The following is a 21,691-nucleotide window of genomic DNA, read 5'->3' on the forward strand; positions in this document are numbered from 1 at the left end:
TGCTTCCTTCGCGCTTGGTCAGTGGGCCAACACCTGGTCACCATAATGGGTCTCCCTCTGCCTGCGGCTGCGCGCCCTGACCGCTCTGCAGCGCCCCGCAGTTCTCATGCATTACAGCCTCCCCCACCGCTCTCCCTCTGCTTAGGCAATGCTGGGGGCCCTGGGCACTCCACCCCGGCCAGTCAATACATGCGGTAGTGTGAAGCAGCTCCTGTTTATTCAGGCCATGCACCGATGCTACGGATTAGCTAGCCCAATCAATTTTCTGGATACCTTTCGGTGCGGCCACAGGTCGCCTCTCCGTTCCCTGGAGCCCAATCTCGAAGCGACTGGGTCACGAGCCCATGTGTGCTAGATCTCTGCCCAGCACTTCCCTGATGTGGGCTCCTCGGCTTCTGTAGGCCTCCTTAATACCATGTCATGCCTCGCACAGCGCTTCAAGTCGGCGCTGTCTCGGGCTGCAGTCTGCCCCGTCTATGAAGGCAGTAGAGGTGACCCAGTCCTCACTCTCCGTTCCAAAACATGAGCTTGTTGGTGCCCTCCCGTCTAGTGTCCTCAATGCCCTAGGGTTGCCGCATATTCATTTGCTGGGCAGGCCCTGGTACACCCCGCAGCCACTTACAAGGCCACAGAAAGGCACCTGGCTCAGTTTTCTCATGCCTCTGCTTCTCCTCCTCATGCCCAGCAACTTTCCTGCTGTGACGTGCAGCATATTTCTCTGGTTTGCCACCGGTGGCAGCTCCCCGCTACGGTCCCCACAGTTCGCTGGGCCACCCCGGGCGGGCAGATGGCGCCCAGCACGACGGCACAGCCACTCCTGGCTCACCTCATGGTATTAGTCGCGGGCCGTAGTCCGACCCGGTCACGACAAATCCTGACGGGGCCGGCGGAGCATCCATGAGGCAGTCTCCGGCCCAGGTCCCCGCCACCAGGCTCCTGCACTGTGAATTCTCTTCACCAAAGTAGTCATTCTCCCAGGCTACTCCTCCAGGCAGTAGCGTGGTTCTCTCGGATTCCCTGCCTCGACGCCACCTTCGTCCGAGCAGCCGGTACTCCTGGGTGCCGTCTGCACAGGCTGTCTCCTTGCCCCGCAATATACTCACTGCCAGACTCCTGCTTGGGCCGCAGATCGACCTTCCGACTTCCACTCCGCCTGGGTGTGGACCCACCCGGATCAAGTCCGCAGGGGTTATATAGGTCTCGGTTGTCTGCCAGTAGGATTCATGGCTAATTATTACTGAATCTTGAGTGCAGGATGTTGCAGGATTTCTGGGCGACCGGCCGGGAGTTCAGAGGTTCATGTCCTTTCGGCCATGGTGCTTGGCCATGCCCCCAAGAGTTCTAGATCAGAATTTAGTTTAAAACGTTTTAATACAGATTTCTGTAATATAACAATGCAGAGAAATATGCATTGCTTGCAAAGAAGGCTCAGATACAGGATACAGAATCAAAAATCATAACACGATCCCTAGTTCAGCAATTATATATTTTTAGATTCTGAGTGTCAAATTCATAAAGATACAGCATCCTAAGTGAGGAGAGAAAGTCTCAAAAGAATCTGACAGTCTCTGGAGGAAATTGGGAAGTCGCCCTCCTGTCAAAAACCAGGGTTTGAATTAAATTCAAAGCTGAAGCTGCAGTGAGTCAGGGTCTTCCTCGGATGCGCGCCTTGCAGAGGATGCATAGATTAAGAAGCGATTGTCTCATTCAATTGGACCTACCTCTATTCGCACAGAGTGAGCCTTTTGGAATTATGCAGAACGCACATCTGTGAACCACTATACCTGCCCAAGTAATGGGATTCAACGCAGTGCGTGAACTTAGCAGGGGGGTACTCTGAAGCCCCTGCCAACCTCTGGGTTGCCCCTACCTGTCCTGAAGAAGACCCGCATGGCCAAGGTCTAACTTACCTGCATGGCCCCAAGTCAGGTCGAAACATTGACGCCCCTTATAAATACGGCCTGGACCCCCTCTGTATATGCCCAACGTGCAACATGGGATGTCTATCCCTCAATAGCAAATTATAACTGAATTATTGCGTGAACTGCATCTTTGGCCAGGCCATTTATGTATAGTGATTAACAACCAGTCCATTGTTTTAGAATTGTATTATCCTTTTATGCCACTACCTTAAATACTTTCCTTTTTGCCTTATCACAACTCTCTAGAGCACTACTTTTCTTTGCACGTTCCCTCTCTTAGAGCAACCCTCACCAATACAACCATTACTGTCTAGTTAAATCATTACGTCACTTCCCATGAAAATAAATTGCTTGTGGATTCTGAATCTGGTCAGTTGCACTTTCATTTCTTTTGTATGAATAAAGTATTGATTACCATGAGCATACAATTGTACCTCTAACATGCTCTTTAATTAATTAACCTTTGGAACTAAGTATCACGATTATTCGATTTCAAAATAAGGTCAAGGACCATTGTTTATTGTTTCATAATACACCCAGGTCCATGACCAACTGGGTAACCCCATTCTCTGTAATGGCTATTGGGGAATTCAAGCATGCAGGTAATAACGTCTTGTCCTCCAGACTCAAAGCATCACACCACGTCTGGTCTTACTTCAGCATCTAGCCCCGTTACCTTCATGCAAGAATGTAGGACTGTCCTAGCCTGAACAAACACACAATATTTCCACTCTGCTCAGCTCTGTCATGCAGGGTACTATAAATAGGCGAGGACACCTGATAGCAGAAAATCTTACCTCGTCATCTGCAGTTCTTGCCTCAGTATTGCTAACCTGAGAACAAGAGGACAGTTCAGCTCAATCTGCAGCCCTTTCTCAATACTGCCACTTTCTTTAAAACAGAGTTGTGCAAGTCTGGCTCTTTCCAGTGTCCCACCAGCCCAGGAGGAACTGTGAAGGCTTCAGTTATGCCTTTGCCCACAGGAATTCTTAAGCAGTACCTTCACTCACCACAATCAATGGTGAAGCATGCATGCACAGTAAGGATTGGCACACCCTCCCCTTTTACCTTTGTTAATTGGAGTTCCATGTGTACCATCACTTCTCTTGCACCATCTTGCAGTTGTTGCTGCTCTCTACACAGCATTATGCTGGCTCCAAATTTCCTACTGCCTCTTTTCACTCTGTTTTAGTGACCTTCACCATACCATTGGTTCAGCCACATTTAGAGGATGTGGGCCCTGGAAGCAAAAGTGGCATTTGGACCTTGAAACAGCGGCCATGTTCTTTCCTGTAGCATTTTTATTTTACGTTTCTAACTTGCAGACAATGTTGGACTTGTGACCAAGGTTTACCGTCTTCCGTCTGGTGTTTTAGAAGCAGCTTGGAAAGTTGTTTTATTTTAGCACGTAGCAGCCACCTTAATTTAGCCTATTTCTTAAGCCGCCCAAATTTCAGCAGGTGAACTGAAGAACAGCTAAGCAAAATGATTTGGCCAGGGTCATTATAGATATTATGAAGTGACGGTGCTAGTAATTAAAACCCAACATTTGTTCTTTACATGAATTGAACATGGCTTTTCTTGAAGGCTTGCACCTTCCATCCTGGCAAAGCATGCAGCACCCATCCCAGAAAAACAAAGGCAGACTCTGTCAATGAAAAGTATCCTGAATTGTAGACACTGACCAAAATGTCGAATATGGACCCAGTTTGATTTTAGTCTCTGAGAAGCATTTGTATTGTTATTAATTGTTACCCCTGCAATATTTGGGCTATACATGTAAATGTCCTATTGTGCTATTCCATGATCTATTGTTTTGTTTGCATGTGCTGAGAAAGTAGGTTTGTTTCTGTTACTTCTGTTATTTGTTGGGCTTAATAAATAAAATAATCACAGTATTTGTCTAAAAGGGTACATAGCAGTTGGAAATGCAGGGAAAAGACTTTAACTACTTTACTAAGCAAATTGATTCAGAGTTTCAACCATGCTCAAATAGCTCTATCTTATTTTCAAATTGAGGCTTTGGTAGGTGGTTAAGACACTGAGTTTGCTATTAGGTGTGTGCTTGCTTGTTTTCTAGTGGAGTAACCGTGCATATAACTTTGCATGTAGGCTTTGTTTTGAAAGATGTATGGCAGGAATGTCCAACGTTGGTCCACCTGGGTTATGAGAGCGAGAGATTTTCAGGAGACTCACACAGGATACAGTTAGATGCAATATAACTAAATGGGACTAATGGCCTAGTCATTAAATAGTCTGAGCATCTGGTATGGTCCCTGCTTGTGTTATGTTATGCAGATTTGTAGAGTGTACTATCACTTGGGTGGGTATCCTGGCACTGAGCAAGTGTGAGTCTATCCACACCTAGGACCTAGTTTGACTGCATGAAAATCCAATTCTTCAGCTTCTTGCAGAATTCCAGAAGGGATGGGTAGGCTCTTTTATGTAGCTGCAGGTCATTGAGGAGCGATGTTGGAATGATGCAGGGGAAGGTTCGACCACCGGATCTGGTTTTCTGTATGTGTCTGATATGTGCAGGGAGGAGTTTGGATGAGTGGAGGTGTCTAGAAGGTTGGTAAAAGCAGATGCGATTGTTGAGGTATGCTGAGTCTGTGTTTTGTACTGCCTTGAAAATGTGAGTGAGGAGTTTGAGTTGTGCAAGTTTGTGAGTGGGGAGCCAGTGAAGCTCCTTCAGGTGTGGTGTGATGTGAGTGTGGTGTGGTGTAGTATGGAAGGTCAAGGGTGATTCTAGCCACTGAGTTCTGAATAGTGAGTGTTTTGTTGATCCTGGCATAGAAAGTGTTCCCGTAGTCCAGCTTGCTTGTTACCAGGTCATGCATGATGGTGTAATGGGTGCTGACTTGGCACCATTTGAAAACCTTCCTCAGCATCTTCAAGGTATGGAAGCATAATGCTGCAACTTTCTTGACTTGGGCAGTCATGTGAGTTTTTTGTCAATGATGATCCCAAAGTTTCTTAGCTTAGGTGGCGGGTGAGTGTCGATCCTAGGTCTCTTGACCACCAGGTTGAGTCCCACTGTGAAGTGCTCTTCCTGAAGATCATGATTTCGGTCTTGTCGGTGTTCAACTTTAGACACTTGCTCTTCATCCAGTGAACACTTTCAGTCATACAGGCATTGAAATTTATCTGGGTGCTGGGCATCTTTCCCATGAGGAGAGAATGAGTTGTGTGACATCAGCTTAAGAGAGGACGTTAATGTTGTGAGAGTGGATGATGCTGGCTAGTCCTGTATGCATTGAAAAGGGTCTGGCTCGGGGAGGATTCTTGTTCAACTCTGCAGATGAGGTTGCAAGCGTCCAAGGTGTATGGTGCTAGGCTGACTGACTGCATCTTTCCAGTCAGGAAGGATCCAGTCAGGATGTCATGTAGGCATTCAGGGGTGTGGAATTCCTATAGCCCGATGACCAGGACATAGTGCTTGGGGTCAAAGACAACAAGTTTTCATATTTATTTTATCCTTGGGACAAGTAGGCCCGCCCTACTGCAGCACAAACCCTTTGGCTGCCAGTTTACTGTACCACATTATGAATCTGGGAAGGGCACTGTCTGCAGTTAAGGTAACATGTATATCCATATTTAATGCTGTTCTAACTTGTATTTATAGTTTGTTAAAGCAAAGTATTTTCTGTTAGGGTGAACACTCTAGGGAAGTGTAAGCGTGGATTGCACTGCTGACATTGGTTCCAGTATAAAAATATGTACACACGATTGCAAAGTTTACCAATATGAGGCTTCTTATAATGCATCTAGAATTCCCTCTGATTAGATCTTGAAAGCAAGATTGATGATTCTTTGCTTTCAAAATGAAATGTTCACAACAAAATGCAACTGTGAAAAAAATGTTTTGCTAAACTACTGTAAGGTTTTTGGCACCATTTCTTTGAAACATAATTTAGAAAAAAGTGTTGATACATGCTAATATTCCCAAAAATATTCAGAATGGAAAATCAGTGCAACCAGTTTCTACAAGAATATGGGGAACACGAAAATAAACAAGCATTGGCTAAGCCATATTTGTGGTCAGCCTTTTGGTTTTTGTCAGTGCGTGTTTTGCTTTCACTTGGTCATTGTAAAATTTTAAGGGCGCTGGAGCTGCCAGGCCCTCACCACTATTACAAACATAGGCAAAAATATATTTTAGACTTACAATGCACTCATTGCTACAGCAGTCCCTGATAACTGAAAAGAACTTCTTTGTGTGCGAATATGTTCCTTGTAAAAGAACGGAATGATCCACTCATGGTGAAGATAGCCGATAGAGAGATAGAATTTTAATAAAACCAAAATGTATTTAACGTCGGACCTGATGAGGGGCCCAAGTCTTAAAGAAAGTCTCAAAGGTGCACCCATGGTATATGTCCTTGCATTAGTGCAGATTTACACATTTTATAAATTTACAGATGTATGCCAGGAAATTATCCTCATAGAAAAGATCTGTAAACTACATTTTACCACAAGCAAATATTCATGTTTATTTGTTCTTGTGAAAACCTGCGGAACGTTTACAAATTCACTGTTCCTGCAACTTCTTTTTTCACAACCCTGAAATAAGTTTTACTTCTGCTCTTGTCAGGAGTAAATTTCCAACCGTTCTCAGTATGAGAAAAGATTAGAGAAGAGCTGGTGAAACCCTTTAAAACATCAGTATATTTGCACAGACTCAAAAAGGAATTCCTACCCTAAAACTGTTGTTTAGTGCTACCTCCCCAATATGTAGATCTGCTGGAAGGTGGCAAAATCAGTGAATTGCTAGTATTCAAACCATGCTGTAACATGAGCCCTGACACAATCAGTGAGACTATTATCTGAGCTCTTTGATGAGATTGCTGCCATACTTTTTCACTACACCACGTGGCACCAAAGGGACAAGTAGATTTGTTTAGAGGGTGAGTAGATTTATGAAACAACCTGTCCAATGGCCAAGTAGATAATTTATTAAATTCCACAACCCTGGGCATTGGATAAGTATTGAGTGGGAGACTGTGTCAAAAGCTGCGGATAGGTCCAGGAGGTTGAGAGCTGCTGTGTCTCCTCCATCCAGAGTCATCCAGCTATCATCTGTGGTGGCAATAAGGGCCATTTCTTTGCTGTGGGTGGGTCTAAAACTAGACTGATTGGTGTCAAGGAGTTGGTAGTCGCGGAGGTATTCAGTGAGGTGTCGATGACTTTCTATAAGATATGGGCAAGGACTGGAAGCAGAGAGATTGGTCTGTAGTTGGCGAGCTTTGAATGGTTCACAGAGGGTTTCTTCCGCAAAAGTGTGTTTGTAGCATCTGATAAGGTCACGGAAAAGGTTGGGGCATTCAGAATGGGTTTGAGTATGGTGCTGATGGGTTGCAGTCCTCTGAAGTAGGCGTGATGGAGACAGTGGCCGGATGGGCCCCCTGAGTGAATGGGCATTATGATGGTGGAGGTTTCTTCTGGATGGGGACAGGCCATGTGGTTAGCATTGGTTCTTTGGATAAGATATGGAGGCTTTTGACAAGGCCAGTCGGTTCCGCTTGCGGATTGAAATTGGTATAAATGGTGGTGATTTTGTTGTCGAAAATTGAGAGAGACTGTTGCAGAGGTACTGCGAGGGGGGTGATCGAGTTAGAGGCAGCAGCTGATGAGGTGAATTCTTTCCCAGAGTTTAACACCCTTGTGTAGAGGGTTCAGTTTTTACCAACAATGGGGTGGTTCATAAAAACTTTAAAGAAAGCCAACTGAATGCCCGGATGAAAACACTCTTTTTGATCATGCTTGACATTGTTCTGCATGATTGATTTCTGAATTATACTAAGAGGAGGGTAATTATTTTTAAGTAATGGTTTTATATTGTTTCATTTGGTTTTTGCCTGGTATGCCTTATAAGAAGCTTGTCCCTGTTCTTAATCATTAGGTCATGTTTACAAGAACAATGATACTTCAGGTGAAAGCTCAAGTACAGTTGCCTGCAACCCCTTCGGAAATGTTATTTCTGACCTGGAAAAGTCTCTAGGATTAGCTTTATCCAAAATACTAGAAACTGAAATGAAAGTGGCCTTTGACGATCTCTGGGTTGAGGTAAGATTTTCCTTTTTTTTAAACGTTAATAGCCAGTGCATTAGCAATGACCTAGTGCAATGTAACCTTACAAATAGCTATAACTGTGAAACTTTGCACCGGTCAGCAATTATCGTTCTGTGATTTTCTTCCTTGGACGTGAATTGGTTAAGTACTTTGGTTCATAGATTACAGCAATACCAGGACATGATTAATGATGTAGTATTTCAGGTTCAGTAATTTCAGGATGGTTGTGTGATGGTTATGACTTGACCTAGCAAAGAGATCCTGCTCAAGTGCATCATTGTGAGTATTATTGAAGGACCCGTTGATGGACCAGTAATTTAGTTAAGGGCGGTTTGTTGCAGATGGATAATGGAGAAAATCCAGGTGGCGGAGCTGTCTTCTCTGTCCTGTGGGTTAAGGGGTAACATTCAGTGAGCTCATTGTAGTGAGCAATGGGGCTTCCTATGATGTTAGTCTGTGTAGTAGGGTATTGTTTGATGCTCAGCATGCTGTGGGGTTACAGAGAGCTTTCCTTTTTCTGAGTGAGAGGATTGTTTTGGATGTTAAAGTCCTCAAGAAATATGGGATTGTGATGACTAGTACCGCAAAGGTGAGAAAGCCAGTGATTTCCTTAAATTTTTTGTAATTAAATGTGATGAGGTTGAAAGTGGCAGTGGACTTCTAGAGTTTCATATTTGTATTTCAGACGCTGTCTAACCAATATGGCAATAAAAACGTCTAAATATATTTGTAGAGGATTTTTGTCTAGTCTGAGATAAATATATTTCTCTCTCATGACCGCCATAGCTTGGTTCGGTAAGAGAGCGTAAAAAGAGATAGCTGGAACACTTGAATTAATCTTAGCAACTCGTAATTTTAGTTTAAGCTGCATTCCAGTGCATCCTTTTAGCTCTTTTTTTCCTTTACACAAAGGGCTAAATTATATCCAAATCAGTGTTGGCCTTGCCCCAAAAGGGACGGTAGAGACTGAACTTCCAGGCATGATTCCCTGTGAAGAGGAACACAATTTACCTCAAACAGGTTGCAGCCTTGTTGTTTCCCAAAATGAGATGCATCTTGATCCCTATGGCATACCGAGCTCAAGACCCACATTGAAGTATTGCCCACCTAACTAAGGAGACTCACTTACCCAGTATGCGCTGCCTCAATGACTATGTTCGCCCTCAAAAATAAATAGATACATTTAGCAGAGGTGCAACAAAATTCTCTGCAATCCAGTCGCTGCCAGTTCAACCTAACCCCGTCCTTGAGGTTGAGAAAGGATATGCCTATCAAGTAAACATGATGGCAAGATCCCTGCATTTTGGGACAACACTTTTTCATCCTGCAAGGCTGAAGCTGGTTGTGATTTTCTGTGTATGCATGATATGCTCCTTAATAAATAGTTTGTTACTGCAGTCCTTTTGATCGCTTCTCCTGGATACTCTGGCTTGGCTCTTATTTATCACCTCTGTACCTCTTCAACTCTATGACTTTGGTCCAAGCACCAAAGTCATATGCTGAATGTTGTTTCATGCATGCTGGGAGCGGGAGGTCATACTCTTTATGGTACGTGCTCAGGATGAATGTTTAGCTCAGCACTGCTCCAGACACGAGTCCTGCTTTGGCTCACCTTAAGCCAGCAAGTCCTCACAGAGAGCTGCCTCAGAGGACATTGACAAGTCCTTGAGGAAAATGCACAAGAAGCATCGCTAGAGGTATTCTTCTGCCTGGCAATCTCAATCCCACTTAACAGGTAAGTCTTCCAGATAGTGGTATTACTCCCCAACCTTGTTGTCTTCTTCTGAGCTAATCTTGATGGAGATGGACTGGTCGCTGGCTCCAGAACTTGGTTCTCATGCTCCTTTTCTGGTTCCCAGCCTCTGGCGCTGACGCTACAGTTTTTGGCTTTAACATAGTCGATGCCGGTCTCAATTCACTATGGAATGAATTAAAAATAATTTAGACATTTAAATCCATTAAAGTGCATATCAGCACAGCGTTTAAACTTATTTCATTAAAAAAGGTATTACAAATCGATCCTAATAAAAACACATAAACACTTGGTATAAATCACATAAAACTCAAGAGCAGCAGGGTAAATTCAGCACATATGGATTAAAATACTGACATCTGTAGGAAGGAACTATCTATAACGTACCGGGTAAAGTGCTAGTGACGATTGGCATAAGAGTGCCGCGAGGGCCTAACCTGGGATGTAACTCTGAATCTGTTATTTCGGAGTGGCAATTAAGCAAATTTATACCCAGTAGAGATTCTGTTTGCTTACCAGCTGAGTTTCTAATTAAACCCCAGAGTGCAGTCTTTGAAAGACGCATCAAAAAAAGCACTATGGCTTTTTTTGATGCATCTGCATGCCCAAATAAGCCAACAGGGCCCCGGTCTGGACTTCGACCAGTTGTTTTATACCTGGCGCTAGTCCAGCTTGTTTTGACTTCTTTTGCCATTCTGATCCTGACTCTCCTCATCCACTGAAGTCCTTGCCAATTGCTTCCCCCATGATGTCAATGCTATCTATGACACCATCAGCACAGACTTCAGACCCACTAAAAAAAGAAAGCATATTTTCAGAAAAGGAAGGATTTTTTGGTCAGGTCTTGATACAAACACAACACTTGATGGAAGAAAAGTGCCCCTCCACACCTTTGCGTCATGATGAGCACATTGGCAGACGCCAGAAACGGTTTGACGCGAATTTGGACCCCATTCAGAGGCCCAACATCTTGATGATGACAACATTGAAGCTGTTCATCTTCTCCCTTCTCCCACTGGGATGGATGCTCAACCCATCTGCCCCGGCATGATGCCAGTAGCCAGAACATCTCCTGAACGTGGAGCTGGAGGGTCCTGTTGGGCTTCCCAGAGGAAATTGCTTCATTTACGACTGTTCTGTTGCAGAGTTTCTTGAGCTGCCTTAGTCTGCAGAGAAGGACAAGGCCACACAGGTTCCGCAACTGGCATTTACCTCCATTGAACCCTTGCTCCCCTTTAACCAGGCATTGATGGACCACACTTATGTTGCATGGACGGAGCCAGCATCTGCCCTTAAAGTGAACCACCAGGAGGCTCTCCGCTATCTTATGTCGGCTGGGGCCCCAACATTTCTAATATCTCATCCCTCACAGAGAGTCTTGTGGTTCAGGTGTCATCCTCCAAATAGAATCTTGACTGTCTTCCTTCAACTTCTACAATCAGGTTGTTGAAGGGATAAAGGCGATGGGGAAGAAGTTATCTTTTTCAGGGAGCCTTGCCCATCATTTACTGTTCCTAGATTCCCTCCTGGCTCTCCTGCCCCCTGGGAGATTGTGTAGCTGGCCGAGTCAAACCTTTCAGACCATCAGTGCAATCATTTTGTAGAATGTGTGCGCAATGGTGAGATGCTGTCAAGCAGATCCTTTACTCCGGCCTAATACAGTTGATTTTGGGGTGGAGTGGTCCATGTGGACTTTCATTTCCATCCACCACTGTGCCTTGATGCATTCCACTGGCTTTTCTGTAGCTGTCCAAGCACATCTTATTACCAGGTTTTTCAATGAAGCGCAGGTCTTTGGAGAGATGACTGATTCAGCGATAGAGTGCTTCAAGCTCGATCCGGCTATGGTTCGTTGCTTCGTGGTGGCTTTCCCTGCTTGCCAAATCTGTCAATAGTATCGCAAGTTCTGGGAATATTCCCAAGACCTGCGTCTAGCAGCCTAATAAGTTCCTTTAGAGCTACAAGGGACATGGTGGCCTCAAAGGATGCAAAGAGCGGCAGTATCAATCCTCTTCCTTCTCCTCCCTGAACCTTCATGCACAGTCGCTCTTTTATTCCCCTTTAATGGAGCATGTGTAACCTATGGGAGGCTGGGGAGGTAGTTTTTTTTTTTTTTTTTGCACCATTGGTTTTCTCCAAATTGTAATTAAGGCTATGCAGTGTTTAGTTTTTAAAACAACAAAAAATGCACAGATGCCCACAATTTGGCTTGGAAGGCTGCTGCCTACTTCTACCAGTGAATTGGCCGACTCCCATCACTGGTGCAGGTAGTTAATTCATAGTAAACACCAAATGTTTTACTTCAGTGGAGACTGATTATATTAACCCCTTGACTGCTGGCCCGTTTCCGCCCCTGTGCTGTAAACAAATGAACAGGGGCGGGCCATGACGAACCCCAGCCGTCATCAGCACACGAGCACCGTAGTGCATGACGGCTGGGGTTCGTCATCAGCATGCAAGGGGTTAAGTACCATGAAGCGTTTACATAACATGATTGCAAAAATAAAGCACAATTTCATTGCACATTGTCTGGCATGTTCTTTTTTAATTTATAAGCTGCAGTGTATAGATTTGCCAAAAGGTGGTGCAAGACTCTCACATGCTGGCTGTAAGAGGTTGACCTGATATATGATGCTCACTAGTTCTGGTGATCACCTTGTATCAGTCCAAACAACCCTTATGGTGATTGGTTGTAAGTCAACCTTATAGACCAGCTATCCTAATGGTAGCATGGACAAAGCAGGCTTAGGCTAAACTCTTTTGGCATGTGAAGCTAGCTGTTTTACCACATATAACCCCTTGAATACCAAATGAAGGGACACCACACAGGTAGTTATGAAAATAAACAATATATTTATTAACTAACAAACACCTCTTAACTCCTCTTTATGAGGTCAGAGGGCTAAGCCCATGACAAGACTCTTAAGAAAAATACGTTAAGTTGCACGAGTTACAATGTTGCCCTAGGGGCGCAACAAACCATATACTAAACAAGTGGTATAAGGAAGTCGATTGAAAGAATGGAGCTGTCCAGAGGCTGTAGGATCGCTGGGAATACCCTATCCTAACTTTAGGTAAGTAATAGGAGGCCCACGGAACGCGTGTGCAGAGTGTGAACTCACACGCGAGATGCGTAACAACGTCTATGGACAGTACAGTCCAAGAAAAAGGTGAGTACGGACAATCCTGACTAGTTAGGACTAAAACGACAGTGAATCTGGATACTAGGAGGGTCAATCTACCCTTGAGCGCCGAAATGCTCTTGTTACCTCACCCACGGGCTGCGGGTGCATAGGTGCGAAGTCGTGTCGGGTTTCTGCGTTGAAGTCTGTGGAGCCTGAAAGAAAAGATGCTGCAGGCGACCAGGAGGAAGATGTCCGGTGTGATCCAAGGGTGGATCAAGGAAGCTGAAGACCTGAAAGCAGAGAGGACAATGTTCAAAGTCACTAGCCAGTGACTGGAGTGGAACCAGGAAGGAATCAGAGGCTGTCGTCGCGATCAGGTGAAGAGTGGACGCTTGACTCCGCAGCCACGTGGACCAGGTGGTGTCTTCGACGACCAGGATGGAGGCACGAGCTGTCCCACACAGGCTCTCGCTGTCGGCGGTGTTGGATCCGGATTCGGCGTCAACAGGCCTTGGCAAAGGCAACCCACGCGGTGAGTGGAATTGGCTTCTGGTGCGGACCAGGAGGGTCCGGGGTGCTTCTCCTTTGCAGGGAAGCAAGGGCCAGTCTGGAGCAACCAGACCAGCGGTGTGGATTTCAAGGATCGTCGTCTAGGAGGCCACTAGCCATCCGGCAAGTGACCAGACAACGCGTCGAGCAGCAATCAAGCAAAAGGGCCCCACGCAGATCTCGTGGATGCTGGAGGGCCTATCTTCTGTGCAGGAGCTGCTCGGGCTGGGGCTTCTCAATCCCCAAAGCACTTCGTCGAGGATACCTCAGAAGTCGTACTGGAAGCGAAGTCCAGTTTCTTCAGGATGGCCGGTCCCTCGTGTCTTGTCGCACCCACGGATCTCAGCTGTGCTGCAGATGTAGGTAGAGGTCGGAAAGGTCTGGGAATCCGGGTCTCGTCTGGCTCTGAAGTCTGGATCCTTGAAGGAAGACGACAAAGTGAAGCCGCTGGACTGGACTGATGGTGCCTGCTTCTGCAGGGTGGACACTCCTTGCCCACAAGGGAGATTTCTTCAGTCTTCTGTGGAGCAGAACGTCGAAGTCCAGAGTTTCTTCTTGTAAAATCAATTCAGGATAATCTAACTTGGAATGAGACCAGCTCCTACCTTTATTCTGGTAAAGGGGGCTGTACTATCACTAGGTCCCTCCTATGGGTGGGACCAGGAAGGGGGGTGGTTACACCCCTTATCCTTTGTCCGGTTTCGCGCCAGAGCTGGGGCTGGAGTGCCCCAGCAACTGGTTTGAACCGGGGTATGCACAGAGGCACCTTGTGTGCCCCAGGCATGTCTCATTCCTTTCAGGCCTGTCCTACCTAATACACAAAATCCTGTCTGGGGTGGGGCTAGCACCTCCCAAGGCAGGAAACCCTTTATCCAAGCCTCCCTCGCTGGAAGGACTCCCAGCAGCAGGAGGTCAGACTTGTGTCTGGTGGCAGCATCCATTTTGTGATGTTGAGGCTCGAGTTTAACTTTAACCGGGGTTCACATTTACATACATGTCGTGTCCCTCTAGAAGGGTGGAATGCTACCCCGTCGCCAGAATTGGCGAGGGGGTAGTATTCCAATTCGTATGACACCTTACTCGACATATTTTGATAATGCTATGCCAAAGTTAGCAATAACCGTGAGGATTATAATGCACTTAAGAGTATATGGTATAGCGTTATCATGGAAACAGCTAAAGGACTTGGTTCCGAAAGCTGCAGACAGGCTCAGCTCATGCCAGAGCACTATCTCACCTAATTCCAATAACTCTGCCTCCAGGATTGTTAAGGCCTGCCATAGGTGTGACTTATAAGGGTGATTATGTGTTCATTTTAGGTTTAGATATAGGTATACTATATCTAAAGTAAAGGGTGATTACACCACCTTGCCCAGCTGATTGATCAGCCAGTTGTGTCAGATTTGGGTGGCCAGCCAGGGGTGGCATAATACATGCTGCAGCCCCTGGTAGGCCTTGGGCTCACTTATGCCCTGGGTACCTATGGTACACTGTACAAGGACTTACAAGAGTGACCCAATACCAATTGGTAAATGCACCTAAAGTACATCGATGTCAATTTAGAGAGAGAACAGCTAGGCTGTGGGTCTGATTAGCAGGCCCACAGCCAGGGAAAGTCGTAAACCAGTGAAGCAAAAAGCAAAAATCTGGGGTGACCATAGGATTGCAGACCCTACTCTCCTACATAACCCCCCCACCCCCCAAACTTAGGGACATTAAACTAACCTTGACCAGGTGAGTCTTCCTGTTCTAAGTGGAAATACCTGGAGAGACCATCTGCATTGCCATGGTCAGTCCCTGGTCTGTGCTCCACTGTAAAGTCCATTCTCTGTTGGGAAATGGACCACCTAAGAAGTTTGGGGTTTTCACCCTTCATCTGATTTAGCCACAAGAGGGGCTTATGGTCTGTCTGAATCTTGAAGTGAGTTCCAAACAAGTATGGCCTCAACTTCTTCAGGGCCCAAACCACAGCAAAGGCCTCCCTCTCAATAGCTGACCAACGTTTCTCTCTAGGGGTCAGCCTTCTACTTATAAAAGCAATGGGCTGGTCATGACCATCAATATTCAGTTGAGTTAGAACAGCTCCCACACCCAACTCCAATCAATTTATAAGCTTTATTCGACATTTGTCATAAAAGCATTCACCTAGCCCTATACAATAAATACTACTTATAAAAACACCCAACTCAGAAGCATCTGTTTGGACAATGAAAGGTTTGGAGTAGTCTGGACTCTTGAGAATAGGTGCAGTGCACATGGCCTGCTTTAGATCATCGAATGCCTTTTGACAGCTAACTGTCCACTGAACTTTCTTTGGCATTTTCTTACTTGTCAGGTCATTAAGAGGGGTCACAATTGTCCCATAATTTCTGACAAATTTTCTGTAGTAACCAGACAGGCCCAAGAAAGCTCTGACCTGTGTCTGGGTGGTTGGAGGAGCCCAGTCCTTTGTGGCCTGTATCTTGCTCTCCAATGGTTGAACCTGGCCTCCACCTACAAGGTGTCCCAGGTACACAACCTGACTCTGCCCTATCTGGCACTTAGTAGCCTTGATAGTGAGGCCTGCCTTTTGCAGGGACTCCAAACTTTCCTCAGGTGGATCAGGTGATCCTCCCAGGTGGAGCTAAAGACAGCAATATCATCTAGATATGCTCCACAAAAGTCATCCAACCCAGTGAGAACTTGGGTTCACCAACCTTTGAAAAGTGGCATGTGCATTTTTCAAACCAAAGGGCATCACCACAAATTGGTAATGACCTCCTGGGGTAGAAAATGCTGTTTTGGCCTTGGCATCCTCAGCTAACCTGATCTGCCAATAGCCAGCTGTGAGGTCAAATGTACTCAAGAATTTGGCAGAAGCCAATTAATCTATGAGTTCATCTGCTCTGGGTATTGGATGGGCATCTGTCTTAGTGACAGCGTTGAGACCCCTGTAGTCTACACAAAACCTCATCTCTCTCTTACCATCCTGGGTGTGAGGTTTAGGCACTAGAACTACAGGACTAGCTCAAGGGCTCTGTGAGGGTTCAATGACTCCCAATTCCAACATCTTTTGTACTTCTTTTTTTATGCAGTCCCTGACGTGGTCAGATTGCCTGTAGATTTTACTCTTTATAGGCAGACTGTCACCAGTGTCCACCTCATGGGTGCACCAGTTTGTCTGACTGGGGGTCAGACAGAACATATGTCTAAAGGATTGAAGAACCTGTTTGCAATCCTTTTGCTGATGTTCAGAGAGGCTGTCAGAAAAGACTACACCATCTACTGACCCATCATCAGGGTTCTGAGTGAGCATGTCTGGCAGAGGGTCACTCTCTTCCTCCTGCCCCTCATCTGTAGCCATGAGCAAGCCCATGTCTTCCCTGTCAACAAATGCCTTGAGCCTGCTCGCATGAAGTATTCTGTGAGGGCTCCTGGGATTTCCAAGGTCTACCAGGTAGGTGACCTCTCCCTTTTGTTCAATAATAGTATGGGGTCCAGACTTGCTTGAAGAGCTGCTGGGGCCACTGGCTCCAACACCCACACCTTCTGTCCAGGCTGGTAAACAGTAAGAGCTATAAACAACACGGGTTAACCCAAGAAGTCACTGGGACCTGGGCGAAATATTGATACAAACAAAGCGGTCCCAGATAGACACACAAATAACTGAATCTTAACAACAAATAGATACATACAAGGATAATTATAACAACATTGTTTTTAATCACAACGTGTAGTTTAAAAGATTCATTCATAAAATTAAGTACATAGTCAATCACATAGAATGCCCCTGAAAGAAAGAAAAGGGGAAGGGTGGTGCTGTGCTGGTGAAAGTATAGAAACTAGAACATTGGTCACTAAGACCGAGATATGCCAACAATTGTACTAAATTAACACAATGCAAACAAATAATTCTCAGTTAATTCAAACAATCATGCCTCAAATAAAATCACAAATGATAATTGTGGAAGGAGGCTGAGTGCAAACAGGAAGTGTCGACGTTTCGACCCAAGTGGATGCAGGCGTGGTATAAACCTTGCTAGAGGGTCTTCATCAGGACAAGGGGTTGGGTGAAATGGGGCAATGGATCTGTGTAAAAAAGATTAAATGAAATTTACTATGGGTCACATTTGATCCCAAAGATCTTCTTTTAAAAAAAGGGGATAAAAATATGGGAGGCCGGGAGGGAAACATAGTGATATGTTGTGGACAAGAGGAATACATCATAGTAACAGAGAAACAATAGTTACAGACAGACATCCAATGAGGTAGGCTAATTGGAAAAACCTCAAAAGCACGATTGATCCTTAATCAATGAGTAGCACCAGATAGCCGACACTACAACTAACCAGTCAATACATGGTCTACTAATACCAAGCGTGAGCTCACAAGTAAATCAAACGCTAAACATGCAAACCTTATAAGGATACTGTAATGTAGTGGGTCTGGTTGAATGATGGTAGAGTCTTGAAGATACGGATTGTAGATTATATCTAAAAGATCAAAAATATTCAATGAGGGACCTCTATGTTGGTGGCTGAACGTCACATAAGGTGGTTCGGGCACTTTGGCTGAGCGGGTTGCAACGATTGTTTGGGAAAAAGGGGGGGCTCAAAATCAAACCGGCACCATAATGGACGTAATGTAATGTAATGTATAGGCATTTATATAGCGCACTACTTACCCGGAGGGTCCCAAGGCGCTTCGACCGCTGCGAAACCCTTCCTGGCTTCCCTGAGAGATGGTCCCTTAATGGGTATCTCCAGGGTGAGACCAGGCATCCCCGGCGGTCTGGTGGGGCCGTTAGTGAAGATGAGGCAAGCTAATCCCCAGAGTTGCCGAGTGTGATCGCTGATAAGAGTGGGCACCGAGGCGAGAGAATTATCGAGTCCGCTGACCCTGGTCCAGAAACCTGCCGCGCCGGGAATCGAACCCTGGTCCCGGGCCGTCTTCTGCTCTCGGGTCTGCCGCCTCTAACCAGTGAGCCACACTACTTCACTCCCTGAATGCACCGATGCATACAATTAAACACTAAAGACTAAACAAAGAGATGCAACATCATTTGCCTAAGCAATTGGCATACCTGTTAGTAAAATGGCCAATGACAATCAGGGATTCGGCTGTAGCAATTAACAAGGATGCGGGTCCCCGCTCGATCGAATAGGGTTGTCCTTGTCAGTGGGAACAGGACAAAATCTATAGATGGCAGGAAACTATGTTAATGATTGGATCCCCATGTTCGTACACTCACACACAATGCGTTTAAAATAACACAAGGTAGTCCGCTCAGACCATCAATCGCCAACCGGGTAAAACGCAATGTGCGCTTTCAAAATGACATACCTGCCAAAACAGAGATTCAACAGGGTGGGGGGTTCCGGTGTAATTTGGGACCAGGGAGTGCGTGAGTCACTGCTGTGGTGGCGGTCAGCTCCACTCGGCAGGGTGTACAAAAATGGCCGGATAAAGCATTATTGTATGCGTCCCCACGTCGGTTGAAGATCACTAATAGTTAGTCATAATCACATACCTATCAAAGGCAAAACTGCCACGGAGGGTAGGGGTTCAGTTACGGTTGTGGCAAACACTGGACAACGCCGGTTTGTTGTGCGGTCCGTTGTTGGAAAGATTACAGGGACACGGTCTAAAAAGTGACAGGGCAATTTGTTAATGCCGGCATCCGTCACGGGGAAAAAAATTATTATTTTTAAACCGCTACAAACATAGAATAGGTACCGTATGGGTTTGAAAACTCGTAGACTTGTTTAAAGATCCTAGACGGTACTGCTCATCGCTGGGCTGGGACGGGAGTGGCTGCTAAAGCTACTTCCTAGTTTCCAATCACGTGACCCCTAATGGGCATAGTCATAAAAAGAGGACTAGTTCAAAACGAGAGTCACTCTTTTTTCTAAAACAAACTCCAGGACATAATTTAACATTGGAAACAATGTAAAGGATTACTCGAAACAAGAAAACTGTATTAACCATCTACAGTATATAATTTAACAATGATGCCAAAAATTCAGATGGGGGTGATGACGTTAATATTTCTTGATGTGCATTATCTGGAGTAGAGGGTTATAGAAGACCAGTACCATACTAGTAGAATTAGATGTGAGGTAGTGGGAGCCCCATTAGTCGATCATTTCAAAGCCAAACAACACACACCAGAGAGTCTGAGATGGGTCATCCTTGAAAAAGTCACACTAGTAGTCAGAGGTGGGAGTATTTCAAATGTTCTCAATACCCGTGAGGCCAAATGGATGTTTCTGTTTGACTCAGTAAAGGTGGGCCTAATTGAAACTGAGAGCACTTTTGCTCAAATGGCAAATCTGTAAATACTAATGCCGATCAGTACTTTAATGTATCACCTGTATTAATCTCTTGAATGCGTAATAATCTTTTCGTACTAACGGCCTTTACCATCGTGCCCGATAGGTACGCCGTAATGTCAATGTTACCATACAGTACTTTTGCACTCTAAGTGCAAGCCATTAGGTATTCGTCCACTATTACCATGTCTCATGCTGGTAAATTATTTTTTCATGTTTGGGTAATTTTGGTTCCCTAACAGACAGTCTATGGGTACAATATTTATGCCTATATGAATGATTGCAATCATATGCACTGGTCTTCTATAACCCTCTACTTTAGATAATGCACATCAAGAAATATTAACGTCATCACCCCCATCTGAATTTTTGGCATCATCGTTAAATTATACACTGTAGATGGTTAATACAGTTTTCTTGTTTCGAGTAATCCTTTACATTGTTTCCAATGTTAAATTATGTCCTGGAGTTTGTTTTAGAAAAAAGAGTGACTCTCGTTTTGAACTAGTCCTCTTTTTATGACTATGCCCATTAGGGGTCACGTGATTGGAAACTAGGAAGTAGCTTTAGCAGCCACTCCCGTCCCAGCCCAGCGATGAGCAGTGCCGTCTAGGATCTTCAAACGAGTCTACGAGTTTTCCAACCCATACGGTACCTATTCTATGTTTGTAGCGGTTTAAAAATAATAGTTTTTTTCCCGTGACGGATGCCGGCATTAACAAATTGGCCTGTCACTTTCTAGACCGTGTCCCTGTAATCTTTCCAACAATGGACCGCACAACAAACCGGCGTTGTCCAGTGTTTGCCACGATCATAACTGAACCCCAACCCTCCGTGGCAGTTTTGCCCTTGATAGGTATGTGCTTATGACTAATTATTAGTGATCTTCAATCGGCGTGGGGACGCATATAATAACGCTTTATCCGGCCATTTTCGTAGACCCTGCCGCATGGAGCTGGACCGCACTACAAACCGGCGATGTCCAGTGTTTGCCACAACCGTAACTGAACCCCTACCCTCCGTGGCAGTTTTGCCTGTGATAGGTATGTGATTATGACTAACTATTAGTGATCTTCAACCGATGTGGAGATGCATACAATAATGCTTTATCCGGCCATTTTTGTAGACCCTGCCGAGTGGAGCTGACCGCCACCACAGCAGTGACTCACGCACTCCCTGGTCCCAAATTACACCGGAACCCCCCACCCTGTTGTATCTCTGTTTTGGCAGGTATGTCATTTTGAAAGCGCACATTGCGTTTTACCCGGTTGGCGATTGATGGTCCGAGCGGACTACCTTGTGTTATTTTAAACGCATTGTGTGTGAGTGTACGAACATGGGGATCCAATCATTAACATACTCTCCCGCCATCTATAGCTTTTGTCCTGTTCCCACTGACAAGGACAACCCTATACGATCCAGCGGGGACCCGCATCTTTGTTAATTGCTACAGCCGAATCCCTGATTGTCATTGGCCATTTTACTAACAGGTATGCCAATTGCTTAGACAAATGATGTTGCATCTCTTTGTTTAGTCTTTAGTGTTTAATTGTATGCATCGGTGCATTCAGGGAGTAGTGACTCTGTCCATTCTGGTGCCGGTTTGATTTTGAGCCCCCCCTTTTTCCCAAACAATCGTTGCAACCCGCTCAGCCAAAGTGCCCGAACCACCTTATGTGACGTTCAGCCACCAATATAGAGGTCCCTCATTGAATATTTTTGATCTTTTAGATATAATCTACAATCCGTATCTTCAAGACTCTACCATCATTCAACCAGACCCACTACATTACAGTATCCTTATAAGGTTTGCATGTTTAGCGTTTGATTTACTTGTGAGCTCACGCTTGGTATTAGTAGACCATGTATTGACTGGTTAGTTGTAGTGTCTGCTATCTGGTGCTACTCATTGATTAAGGATCAATCGTGCTTTTGAGGTTTTTCCAATTAGCCTACCTC

At 45.2% G+C, this 21,691-nt stretch overlaps 1 protein-coding gene across 1 annotated transcript in view; it reads left to right on the forward strand.

The window, feature by feature from the left end:
* The window catches only part of SWT1 (SWT1 RNA endoribonuclease homolog), a 1,175,709-nt gene that overhangs the window by 485,055 nt on the left and 668,963 nt on the right, over positions 1 to 21,691 (forward strand). Inside the window, exon 11 of the mRNA XM_086956007.1 lies at positions 7,825 to 7,988. Within this exon, the coding sequence (XP_086812133.1) occupies positions 7,825 to 7,988 (164 nt within the window). The remainder of the gene's footprint in view (positions 1 to 7,824; positions 7,989 to 21,691) is intronic.

The sequence above is a fragment of the Lissotriton vulgaris genome, chromosome 1_1 (assembly GCF_964263255.1).
Source record: "Lissotriton vulgaris chromosome 1_1, aLisVul1.2, whole genome shotgun sequence".
Lineage (NCBI taxonomy): Eukaryota > Metazoa > Chordata > Amphibia > Caudata > Salamandridae > Lissotriton > Lissotriton vulgaris.